Source organism: Podarcis gaigeae (genome assembly GCF_964106915.1).
Source record: "Podarcis gaigeae genome assembly, chromosome: Z".
Taxonomy (NCBI): Eukaryota; Metazoa; Chordata; class Lepidosauria; order Squamata; family Lacertidae; genus Podarcis; species Podarcis gaigeae.
Window position 1 is genome coordinate 15544928 of NC_139691.1, and position 13325 is coordinate 15558252.

General features: G+C 44.2%; 1 protein-coding gene across 6 annotated transcripts in view; it reads left to right on the forward strand.

The window, feature by feature from the left end:
* Nucleotides 1–13325, forward strand: part of SURF4 (surfeit 4) — a 20071-nt gene continuing 6746 nt past the window's right edge. The window contains exons 1-2 of one of the 6 annotated variants that reach the window (XM_083721440.1): nt 10727–10925; nt 12720–12760. Coding sequence is in view for 1 of the 6 variants with exons in the window: in XM_083721435.1 (XP_083577561.1) it covers nt 273–320 (48 nt within the window). In the remaining 5 variants the exon portion in view is untranslated. Of the gene's footprint in view, nt 321–10726; nt 10926–12620; nt 12761–13325 lie in introns of those variants that run through there. The other 5 variants (XM_083721437.1, XM_083721435.1, XM_083721439.1 and 2 more) reach the window with 5 other exon arrangements.

The window sequence follows — 13325 nt, forward strand, 5'->3', positions numbered from 1 at the left end:
ATTCCTCAGAGGCTTCGCCGCCCCGCCGCCCTGTGCGGTTCCTTTAAGAGTTGGCCTACGTGGCAGTGCTTCTCTCAGCGAGTGCAGCCACTTCCTGTGCAGCCTCGTTGCAATAAGAGCAGCAGCAGCAAGCTGCCAGCAGCCACCACAGGAGGGGTTGTCGGGGGTGTGTTTGAGTGAGCGGCTAGTCCGGTCTCCCAGGCGCAGCACCCAACACATCCTGGAGCGAAACCCACTGCTCCCTTCGCCACCCCCGCAGCACTCATTTAGCCATGGGGCAGAACGATCTGATGAGCACCGCAGAGGATTTTGCAGACCAGGTGGGTGTGGATTCATTCCTCTTTCCTCGCCCCACTTTCTCTTGAAGCAGAGGAGGCCTTACTGCACACATGGGGTTTTGCAGATATTTCTTAGCGTCCAGTCCCTTTCCTTCACGCGTCTTCTTTGTATTATATAGGAGAGAAGAGGATTTGCGGAGTGGGGGTGTTGGTATTTTGTGCCTGCTGTGTGTGCGCGCGCTGGGGGTGGGGGGAATTGGTCGTTGAGAATGCAATCTCGTTCCCAACATCATAGGATCCACCTCAGAGGGAATCGGGAGATCAGCCTTCCCCTCTCCCGAGTGCTTTGCACCCGCACAAATTTGAGGGGCGCGGCCCCATCTTTCAGTGATCTAATCTAAAATGACGGGGGAAGATTGCTTAATAGAGTGTTCGCTTGATTGGTTGGGATAAGTCTTACTTCCCCATCACAGACAGAATGAGAAACCAAAGGAATGTCAATAGGGTCAGGGTTTTATCACTCGCCTCCTCAACCTCCTAAACGTTTGCGTCTTGCGATAATTGGGGCTCAGGTCACCTGTGAATAGCCAGCCCTATCGAGTAGCTAATCAAGCAGATGACTAGTGTGAAATTCACCATTCCCCTTAAAGAGAACTCTGGATTATTATGGGACAGAAGGCCACTTTCAGACATCATAGATTTTCCTCCCCACTGGCAATAATTTGCCTCTGAGATTAGAGGGATTCGCTTTCACGTTATGGGGTTGCACGTTAGCGAAATGAAGGCGTGTCTTGTGCGTTTCTTTGCTATATCTATCCTATCCTTGAGGGAGGTAAGAGATTTGGCAATTTCCAGAAAATGGTGAAGTAGATGTTGGAATAGGGTGTTTATTTAACGTGGTCTATAAATGGGGGGGGGGGGGGAGAAAGGGAAAGAAAATGTGAAAATAATGGAAGTTTCTCTACCCATGAGCTTCTGGAATCTGGGAGTGCTATGGTGTCTAACCACCACCAGTATAATCTCTCTTTCCCTCTGTAGAATGTGTGAGTCATTTAATGTACCCTACCTTTGGAGTGGGGGCACAAAGAACTACCCCCATACTTTATTTTATTTTACTTTACTTTAATTTAATTTAATTTTAAAACACTTTCCACATTTGGGGATATGGAGATTTCCAAAGTAATGTAAAGTCAGAAAAGGGGGTTTTCTCAGAGACCATGATCCTATCAAAATGCTGGACAAAGCATGAGGAAATTGATTGGTGTATTGGTAATATGCTGATCATTTGTGTTTTATATTTACATGTACCTATTATATTTGAGTAGTATTCAAGTTTACAAAAACCCCAAGTCTTTTCTTACTTTTATTTATTTATTTTTACTGATTTCTGTACTGGAGGAATCAGTACCTCTGTTTGGTACTCCAGATTAAATAGAGTGCTAACACAAACCAATCTTATCCTGGTGTTGTTTATTAGCCAGAAGAGCCAAATCTTCACCTTTCTCTGGGTCAAAAGCGGAGAGGCTAAAAACTTTCCTCCCTATCCCCTGTGTTCATGAATGAATGGAATTCAAGCTTCCTTTCCTTTCCTCAGATCATGTGACATCTGGTTCCTTACTGCCCTTGTGTATATTTATTTTTAGCTTATGAGAAGGTAGAAAACTGCCCCAAACTATTCCCCTGATTTCCTTTTTAAGAAGAAAATGACCAGGAGGTGTTGAAAGTTGTTTTAATTCTTTTGGTGTTGGGGGAAGAACAATTACCAAAGGCAGCTGGTGACACATTCTGTTGTTCAGGTGTGTGGAAGGTAAAAGACACTTCTCTGCTTCCTACCTTTTGGACAAAGGAAAAGACAATCCGGTATTATCTCATAAGCCAGTGTCAACTGTTCCTGTCCTGGTACAGGTTTATCTAACCACAGTCTGGCACTGTGATGGAAAACATGTGTGAGACAGGCAAAAGCTTAAGCTGTTTGATGTGTCTGGTGCCTCTTAAGTGAACCAGCAAGTGATGTTGGGGTGGGTGTGTTGCCTTTACAAAAAAGGTACATACATCCTGTGGTACTCCAGGGTATTTCCCTCTTCTTAAATATAAAGCACTATAGAAATGAAAGAAATAATAACAATTATTCTTTTCATTTCTATACTGCTTTATATTTAAGAAAATAAATAAATCTCAAAGCAGTTTACATCCTACATTATTATCTTCTTTCTTTGATTTGGAGAAAGGATAATATCCCTTGGTAAAAATATCCCTTGGTAACAAATACATTTAACTGCATGACCTTAATTTACCCTGGGTAAAAAAAAAGAAAAAGCCATCTGAGACGGCGCGCATGGTAACAGTGACTTCTGTCACTTCTGCAGTAAGAGTTTTTATAATTTGATGATCGAGGGCCCTGGAGCTTAGCAGCTTGACTGAACTTCTACACTACCCCAGCAGACAAAGTATGGGATTCTGTTGTGGTGCAACAGTTAGACTGCCATACTAGGACCCAGGAGTCAAGGGGTCCGATCCTCACTCAGCTACAAAGTGCACTGGTGACCTTGGGCCAGTCACTTACTCTCAAGCTAACCTACCTCACAGGGTTGTTGTGAGGATAAAATGGAGGATAAAATGGAGAGAGGGAGAACAGTGTACACAACCGTGAGCTCCTTGGGAGAAAAAGTGGGACAAATAACTAGACGTAGCATAGTGGCTGAGATGGAGCATAGGAACGCAGAAAGCTGCTTTATACTGAGTCAGACCCTCATCTAGCTCAGAATAGTCTATACCAGCGGTTCTCAACCTGTGGGTCCCCAGATGATGTTGGACTACAACACCCATCATCCCTGAGCTCTGGCCTTGCTAGCTAGGGGTGATGGGAGTTGTAATTCAGAAACATCTAGGGACCCACAGGTTGAGAAAGGCTGGTCTATACTGACTGGCAGCAGCTCTCCAGAGTTTCAGGCAGGGAATCTCCCAACCCTACCTGGAGCTACCTGGGATTGTGTCTGTGACCTTCTGGGTGCAAAGCAGATGTCAGAATAATAGAATCATGGAGTTGGGAGGGACCCCGAGGGTCATCTAGTCCAACCCCGTGCACTGCAGGAATGTTCTGCCACTGATCTATGAACCTTGATTCAGGAAGGCCCTGGCTCACCTTGAAGTTACGAAGTGTCAGATAATAGAAAGTACTACTTCATGCAGCGCGTAGTTGAACTATGGAACTCGTTCCCATAGGAGGCAGTGAGGGCCACAAACTTGGATGGTTTTAAAAGAGGATTGGACGTAATTCATGAAGGAGAACACTATCAATGGCTACTGGCCAGGATGGCTGTGCTCTGCCTCTGTGGTTTGAGGCGGTAATGCTTCTAAATACAAGTTGCTGTAAACCTCTGGAAGGAAGAGTGCTCTTGTGCTCGAAGCCTCCTTTCCGATTTCCATCAGGCCATAGTTAGCTGCTGTGAGAACAAGATGCTGGGCGAGGTAGGCCATTGACCTGATTCAGCAAGCTTTTCTTATGATCTTATGCAGGGTTCAGCAAACTTTTTCAGCAGGGGGCCGGTCTACTGTCCCTCAGACCATGTGGGAGGCCGGACTATATTTGGAAAAAATATATGAACGAATTCCTATGCCCCACAAATGACCCAGAGATGCATTTTAAATGAAAGGACACATTCTACTCGTGTAAAAAAACGCTGATTCCTGGACCGTCCATGGGCTGGATTTAGAAGGTGATTGGGCCGGATCCGGCCCCTGGGCCTTAGTTTGCCTACCCATGATTTTATGACTTTAGGCAAGCATATAAAAATGCTGAGTTAGCAGTAATAATGATCCCATTTTTCTCAGCCCCCCCAATTCCCACACAGCTTCATTCTCCTTTAGCTAGCCCAGACAATTGCAGGGTCTTTCAGATGCTGCTAGACTACAACTCCCATCATCTCTGACTTCTGACTGAACTGGCTGGGGCTGATGGGATTTGGAATCCAACAACATCTGGACTCTAGAGGGCACCACAATGGCTACATCTCCTTTTAAACCTTCTACAGCCCAGTTTTGTTCTATCCCTAAGCTTTGATTCATGATAAATTCCCTGCACATGAGTTGCATCCTCCTAGCTTTGCTCAACAATTCTGCACCCCTGACAGGTCCCCATCTGCTCACATTTATTCTTTATCTCGACTCCTTGCCTCTTCACCTTGTTTATGCTTCAGGTGCCAATAATCTTTTTGTATACTGCTACTCTGCAAAGTGCTGTGCACGTTAGTAATGATACATATTTTAAAAAAACAGTCAGCATTCTTGCCTAGAAACCATTGTTCTATCTAGCTCAGAATTTCCTTCACTGGCTGGCAGCAGCTCTCCAGGGTTTCAGGCAGGAGACATTCCTAGCCCTGTCTGGGGATGCAGGGAAGTGAACCATTGTGCTTGCATTGTGCTTGCAAAGCAGATGCTCTACCTTCTAGCCATGCCCTTTGCCAATAAAAACCCCAACTTTTGTCCTAGGAGGAGAGGTGCCTAGGTGAAACAATATTTTTTAAAGCATTATCTAGGACCATAGGAAGCTGCCTTTATGGCAGGGCAGATCTTTGGTCCACCTAGCTTAGTATTATCTACACTGACTAGCAAAGGATTTTCAGGGTTTCAGACAGAGCTCTCCCTGTTGAATGGTCTTTTTAAATTCATTATTGTTCCACAAGATGTGTATTTCTTTAAAGGCCAGAGCAAATAACATGACCTTGTTTTACAGCTGTGAGCAGTATAGCAGGTGCTGTTAAGTTGTGGTAATTAAGTTGTTGGGTAAAGAGCAGCACGTAGCTCTCTCAGTACCCTGGTGGATGGGTCATTCTTATTGATACATTGTAATTTAGTGTAAAAGGAGTTTTTGTTTTTGTTATTAAAACCTAGCAAAAGTTATTTTGCATTTCTTGAATGTGCGGTCTTCCCAGCATGCTTTCTGCAGTGCAACTAATCTGCAAGTAGCAAACACTCCCAGCCTTACCTGGGGATGCCTGGGATTGAACCTTGGACCTTCTGCATGGAAAGCAGATGCTCTACCTGAGTTGTGTCTCTTCCATGCTACTGGCAGGCCCATCAGCTGATAGAAAAAGTCAAGATTTTTGTTATCCAAAAAATGCAGGGCGACAACAGATGTTTTGGATCTGCATCTTCTGCCCAGTTTTACAGGACTGCATTCTCAGATGCTTCTCTCCATTAAAAAGAGGAAGCTGTGCATTTATATGTATATTTGCATGTTTATTTCTATGAGTTTGTTTACACTAGTTGCGAAATGAGGTTTCTTAAACACACATTCTGAAAGCCCAGTTGTCCAGGAGAAGATCTTTCTTGCCCTTCCCAAAATGACTTACACTAAAAATAACTTTTATTCACACTGATTTTTTTTGTTTTTTAAATACTCGCACATCTTCTTAGCCACGTACTCTGTTGGTCTAATTTTCAAATGGTGAGTTGGCAGAGCTCTGAAATAAGGATGTGTCTGTCTTAGTTCAAATACGAATGAGGCTTCTTACTTGGTCTTCAACAGTCTGCTCTTCCCATCTTGTGGGGACAAATTGAGGTATGGCAGGGCTGCTTTTGGGTGAGAAGACAGACCAGGTAGGTGGAAACCTTAGCTCTCCAGATGTTGCTGGACTACCACTCCCATGAGCCCAAACTAGCTTGGGCGGGAATGATGGGAGTTGTAGTTCAGTCATATTGGGAGGACCAAAAGTTCCCCACACCTAGGACTGACACAGGGAATAGAGTTCGCATTTCTGCCATTGGAATTCTTATTGCCACATGGGCCCATAACCACAAGGGGTTCGGGCTCCCCCCCATGGGTCTCTTTAGGAATCTTCCAGACTCCTTTCCTAAATTGTTGGCTTTCATTTCAAAAGAAAAAGATGCTTTTAATGTTCTTCATTTTGAGGATTTTTTTTAAGCACGGAGGCAGTATTTTTTGAATTGTTTAGTAAAATGCAAATCTGCCTTCAGTTGATCTAGCCAATGAGTGCAAAACTGGCAAAATTATCTGGTGTGTGTGAGGGCATGTTTGGATCCTCTTGAAATTGCAAGGTGGATATTCATTTTTTAAATATACGCAAACCATAACCTCTAGGAGCAACTGATGCACTTCTGCCATAGTTGCAAAAGGCAGCCTCAAGTGTTTTGCAAGTACAGTACTTTGCAATTTAATTGCAAAGCAGCTGTTGAGGTTTTTGCAGCTAAATTGATTTCTCTGCCAACTTCTCCAGATAATTTCCTCTTCATGTCCCTTACCCCAGCAGACGGGCCAATTACCACCTATGCAACTACAAAGCAAAACCATTCAACTTTGGGGGAGTGCAGCAATGTACCGCAGGTTATATGTCTGTATGTGGGGAGAGATATTTGCACAGTTGGCGTTTGTGTAACAAGCAACTCCTGAAAACATCTAATCCGGGATTTAATTGAAGATTCTTTAGATAAGGAAGGGGAGGAATGGAAAATTCAACTCTGCAAGCTATCATTTTTGGATTGGCTGGCATTTCTGCTCTAATTTGTGTGATGCCAGCATGGTTGTGATAAGCTAAAACACCCTGAAGGGGAAACATGTTGCTACAATTGCACCGGTAGGATTGTGATATGGGATTCTCTAATTTATGCTGGCTGTGGTTGCTAGCCTTTTGTGGTTGCCACCAAAACTTGAGAGACCATATTATCCCGTATATACACAGTAGGTCCCTGCAGTGTACAGGAGAGCAAAGTCAAGTTCCAAAGACCTCAGAAGCCTACTTCATAGTAATTCGCAGCAGATCTTTCAGTATGGATGTGTGGAACAGCATTCCCATCAAGACAACAACAGGTGCCCACTATCTGCACTTTTCTGGAAACAATGGAAACTTCTTGTTGTTCTGATAGGCTTTTCCAGCTTAATGGATAGGTTCTGTAATATGTGTCTAAAGGTAAAGGCACCCCTGACCGTTAGGTCCAGTCACGGACGACTCTGGGCTTGCGGCGCTCATCTCGCTTTATAGGCCGAGGGAGCTGGCATACAGCTTCCGGGTCATGTGGCCAGCATGACTAAGTCGCTTCTGGCAAACCAGAGCAGCGCACGGAAATGCCGTTTACCTTCCCGCTGGAGGGATTCCTATTTATCTACTTGCACTTGATGTGCTTTCAAACTGCCAGGTTGGCAAGAGCCGGGACCGAACAACGGGAGCTCACCCCGTCGCGGGGATTTGAACCGCTGACCTTCTGATCGGCAAGGCCTAGACTCTGTGGTTTAGACCACAGCGCCACCGGGTGTCTACTTCATATTTTTTTAAAATTTCTGTTGTTATTTTATGTGGTCCTTAAAACTGTTTTTCGCTGTGTTTATTGCACTGTGTACATTGCCTTGAGGCAATGTAGATAGCGAGATGATCACTAGCTAGCTAGATAGCTGTAGCTCAGTAATACAGCACCTGCTTTTCATGCAAAAGGTTCCAAGTTCAACCCCTGGCATTTCCATATAGGGCTAGGAGAGACCCCTGCCTAAAACCCTGGAGAGCTGCTGCCAGTCAGTGTAGACAGTACTGCGCTAGAGAGATGAACAGTCTCACTCGTCATAAGATGGTGACCTTTGCTACTAGCAATTGCCCTTTCTCTTCCCCAACAAGCCTCTTTTCCAGAGCTCAGCCCTGAAGAAAACTAGACCCAGTAGAAAATCTGAATTGAATGCAGCCAGGTGCTCTGTAATTGTTGTTTATTTTACCCTCTTTTCCATTACAAGGCTTGGCAGGCCATTCATGTAACCTCATTAGCAGCCAAGCTGTCTGCATAAAAGTTCTTCCCACTAATGGTTTAGCTTGAGAGAGAATAAGCTGCTGGTTTCCTCTCCAACATCTTTATATTCTTACCCTAGGTACTCTGTTCACAAGCTCAGTAGATCCATTAGTGTAGAAACTACAGGAGAAAAATATGCTGCTTTTTATTATATACAGTATGGGATAATCTACCCACTCTCAAGGTTTTCCAAAACAAAACCATCCGCTTCACACACCTGTGGGAAGCTCTATAACTCTTCTATTTGGGTTATTTCTTTAGATCAGATAATCTCTATACCATTTTCTGACATTTAACCAGTTGCAACTATGTGAACGTGAGGCAGGGGGAGGAGCTACAGCAGGGGTCAGCAAACTTTTTCAGCAGGGGGCCAGTCCACTGTCCCTCAGACCTTGTGGGGGGCCGGACTATATTTTTTGGGGTGGGGGAGAATGAACGAATTCCTATGCCCCACAAATAACCCAGAGATGCACTTTAAATAAAAGGACACATTCTATTCATGTAAAAACACGCTGATTCCTGGACCATCCGTGGGCCGGATTGAGAAGGTGATTGGACCAGATCCGGCCCTCAGGCCTTAGTTTGCCAACCCATGAGCTGCAGGTTTTAAGCAACTGAGAAACAAGAAAGCCAAAAGCAACTACTATGTAAATCAAGGAACGTGCAGGCCTCCATATGCTGTTGGACTACAGCTCTCCTCAGCCCTAGCCAGGATAATGGGAGCTGTAGTCCAACAATGTCCAGAGGGCCACAGATTTCTCAATCCCTGATGTAAATGATCAGCATTAACAAGTGTGATCTGAAATCAGTAATTGCATGTCTCACTGTGTCTTCCTCCAGAGGTCTAGAACCATGTTGTAAATATTGAATTTAAGATGTTTAGGGTTTCAGGACAGTTTGCCAAACCTCTGTCCCAGTTTCAAATTTTGTTTATTTGCATCTAGTCACATCTAATCACCATCACAAGTGCAAGGGTTCAAAAAAACAAGGGAAAATATGTATCCACATAGTAACATGAGTTAACAAATAATTTCTTCATGAAAGGTGCCAGATTTCTTGTAAAATTCTTATCGGGGAGGAATTGTGAAACTCTGAAAAAGGCTATTCAATTTGAGTAAATATGTTCCATGCTTTTCTCCTTGTTTCTTCTTCCAGATTTCCTCGGTTAGTTCCACCCAAAAGTACAATTCTCTGTGTTAGTCATGTATGGTCTGTGAGCATGCCTGAATTTTTACTTACTGCTTTTGCATCTTGCTCTCTCTGTGTGGATAAGCAATCTCAGCACTTGCATTTTAATCTGGAGAGCTGCATAAATTCCTGCCTTGTTGCATGGTGGATATCAGGAGTTGGGGACGTCTGGTGATCACAGAATCGTAGAGATGGAAGGGACTCCCAAGGGTCATCTAATCCAGTGTTTTCCAACCTTGGGCCTCCAGCTGTTTTGGACTACAATTCCCATCATCCCTTGCCACTGGTCTTGATAGTCAGGGATGATGGGAGTTGTAGTTCAAAAACAGCTGGAGGCCCAAGGTTGGGAAACACTGATCTAATCCAACCCCCTGCAATGCAGGAAACTCAACTAAAGCATCCATGACAGATGGCCATCCAAACTCTGCTTAAAAGCATCCAATGAAGGAGAGTCCACAACTGCCTGAGGGATTCTGTTCCACTATTGAACTGCTCTTACTGTCAAATCTCCTTTCTTGTAACATGAAGCCATTGGTTCAAGTCCTACCCTCCAGAGCAGAAGAAAACAAGCTTGCTTCATCTTCCATGTCTCAGTCTCCTTTTCCCCAGGCTAAACATACCTAGCTCCTTCAACCGTTCCTCATAAGGTTTGGTTTCTAGATCCTTAATCATGTTGGTCGCTCTCCTCTGCACACATTCCTGCTTGTCAATATCTTTCTTAAATTGTGGCGCCTAGAATTGGACACAGTATTCCAGGCACAATAGAGTGGTATTATTATTTCTGTTGATGCAGCCTAGAATAGCATTAGCTTTTTTTGCTGCTACATCACACTGTTGACTCATGTTAAGCTTGTGGTCTACTAAGACCCCTAGATCTTTTTCACATGTACTGCTGGTAAGCCAGGGGTCTTACATTTGTGCTGCTGGTTATTCATGCCCAAGTTTAGAATCTTGCAATTGTCCCTATTGAATTTCATTTTCTTAGCTTGGACCCAGTTTTCCAATCTGTTAAGGTCATTTTGAATCCCAATTCTGTCCTCTTTGGCATTAGCTATCCCTCCCACTTTGGTGTCATCTGCAAACCTGATGATCAACCCCTCAATTCCTTCATCTAAGTAATTTATAACAACGTTGAACAGAACCCTGCGGCACCCCACTTGTAACTTTTTTCCTGGATGACAAGGAACCATTAATGCACAGCTTTCCAAATTGTGTGTCATGACACATTAGTGTGTCGGCTGCAGTGTTTAGGTGTGTCACATGAACGCTTCCCATGCTGCTCCTGGGGCTAGTTCCCCTGATCCACCAAGTTTTTTAACTCCATCAGAAAAAGAAATGAGATTAGTCTGGCATGACTTGTTTTTGAGAAACCTGTGCTGGGTCTTAGTATTCACAACATCCTTTTCTAAGTGCTCACAGACCAACTGTTGAGTAATCTGTTCTAGAACCTTTCCTGGTATCAGTGTCAAGCTCACCAGTCGGTAGATACCTGGATCTTATTTTCTTCCCCTTTTGGAAGACGGGGACAACATTTGTCCACCTCCAGTCTGCTGGGACCTCACATGCTTTCTAAGAGATCATAGGCAGAGGTTCTGGGATTACACCGCAAGCTCCTTTAGTACCCTTGGGTGCAGCTTTTCAGGCCCTGGAGGTTTGAAATCAACTAGCTTGGTATTCCCTTACCATCTCTTCCTATCTTGGTCTGCAGCTCCCTCCTTACATCATTAATCTGTTATTGCTTTCCTTTTGTGCAAAGAGGCAAAGTAGTTGTTGAGCAGTTCCACCTTCTCTCTGTCACCCAATAGCATTTTTCTGTCTTCTCCACATAGAGGACCTACCACTCGTTTGTTGTTCCTCTTACTTCAAACACAGGTGAAGAAACATGTCCATCTTAAATCTCAGTTCATCTGTAAGCTCCTTATGCAGCAACTCTGGTTTGCTTAGATACCTCCCACTTTTCTTTCTTGTCTGCATTTGGTCCTTCAGTATTTTGCCCTTAAGAAGCTCCCATCCATCTTGGGCTCCCTTCTCGTCAGATGTTTCTGACCATGGGATCTCACCCAGTAGCACTTTAAGCTTTTTGAAATTGGCAAGTCCAGTGTGCCTGTCCGAACTACGCTCACCTTTCCCTTGCCTCTGTATCATGAACCTAGGAGGAGAGGACACGATCACTTCCTCCCAAGTTTCCAAGGACTTCCACTTTGTCAGTCAGTTCCTTCTTGTTGGTGAGGACCAGGCCTGCAAACAATCAAGCCTCCAAACAGCTCGGACAAACTACCAGCTTTAATCCAAAAGAAACAAGCTGATTCTCTTCAGTCTCCTCCACCAGTCCTTGCAAACACCCCTGTTTACAAGTCCTGTTCACAAGCTCCCGGTTGTGAGCGCCCAGAAGTTACTTGCCTGGCATTATTCACACTGTAGTTTTCATCTGCCCCAGCTTGCTGGTTGGTTGTCCCGTAACCATGCTCAACAAACAGCATGAAGACTTATTTTTATCTGCTTACTTCCTGTGAAGGGTGCATTTACCCAGTCATCAGAAACGAGTGTGGCAAGCCTTTCCTGGTATAAATAAATGTAGGAGTATGTGTGCATGTATCACTGCTTGAATCCAGAAAGCTAGCCTATTGGGGGAGATGCTAGGCCGAAGCTTTTATCCTGACTTGCTTTTTTTCTATGTGCCAGGAAGGGTGGGTTTTTTGGGGGACCGGGGAGCTGGAAACCCTCTTTTTTGTAACCATTTCTTAAATTGCTTTGTCCAATATAAAGAGAAACAAGTAAATGTACAAAACCATAACAAAATAAAACAAATCCAAAAAACATAACGAAACAACGTACAGTGGTACCTCGGCTTAAGTACTTAATTCGTTCCGGAGGTCTGTTCTTAACCTGAAACTGTTCTTAACCTGAGGTACCACTTTAGCTAATGGGGCCTCCTGCTGCTGCCACCGCGTGATTTCTGTTCTCACCCCGAAGCAAAGTTCTTAACCCGAGGTACTATTTCTGGGTTAGTGGAATCTGTAACCTGAAGCGTCTGTAACCCGAGGTACCACTGTAATAGGGTTTCTGGCACCCTGCTTACATTAATAAAAGGGCAGCTAAAGAATACTATAGAACAGGAATGAGGAGAATCCTGTGGCCTGCCAGATATTGCAGGAATTCCAATACCCATTAGTTCTGACCATTGACCCTACTGGCTGGGGCTTAGGTGAGGGGGGAGCCCAGCAATGTCTGGAGAGCCACAGTTTCTATACTCCTGCTATATAAAGTTGCCTGAATTGAGAGATCCTTCAAACTTGGGGTAAGAAGCTAAGCTTGGGGTAAGAAGCTAAGCTTGGGGTAAGAAGCTAAGCTTCTTACCTCCATGTTCACCATCTGAACATGGAGTGGCAAAAGTCTCCATAACTCTTGGTCTCAAGGTGCCCCAGGGCAAAAGGACTCACACCAGGAAATTTTGGCTGTTCACAGAAATTTTGTGGTGGTAGGGAAGCAAAGGCAAGGATTCACAGGTAAGTGGGCATAGGATTGCAATCTATATTATACATTCTGGGGAGAGAGCGGGCAGAGAATCCACTCTTTCTCTCCTAGTGCTAGAGCTCAAAGTCATCTAATTGAACTGATTGGTTTGGCAGTAGATCCAGGATGAGCAAAAGGAAGTACTTTACACTGTGTGTACATTTAAATTATGGAGTACACTGAAGAGGGCCACTAGCTTAAAATTAGCTTTAAAAAACAAATCATGGAGAATTTGGTCTGTTAAAAGCCTCTGGCTAAATAGACTTATCTCTGAGCCTTTTGGCTCATAAATGGTCAGTACTGGAGTAAACGAGGCATCTTTGGAGCATCTAGGGCTGGCAATTGAGAACCAGTGTGTTATAATGGTTAAGAGCGCTGGATGAGTACCTGGGAGATGGGTTCAGATCCCCACTTGGCCATGAAGCTCACTGTGTGAGCTGTGGGCCATTCACTACCTCTCAGCCTTGGCTATCTCGCAGAGCTGTTATGAGGATTAAATGAGGAAATGATAGATAGATGATAGATAGATAGATAGATAGATAGATAGATAGATAGATA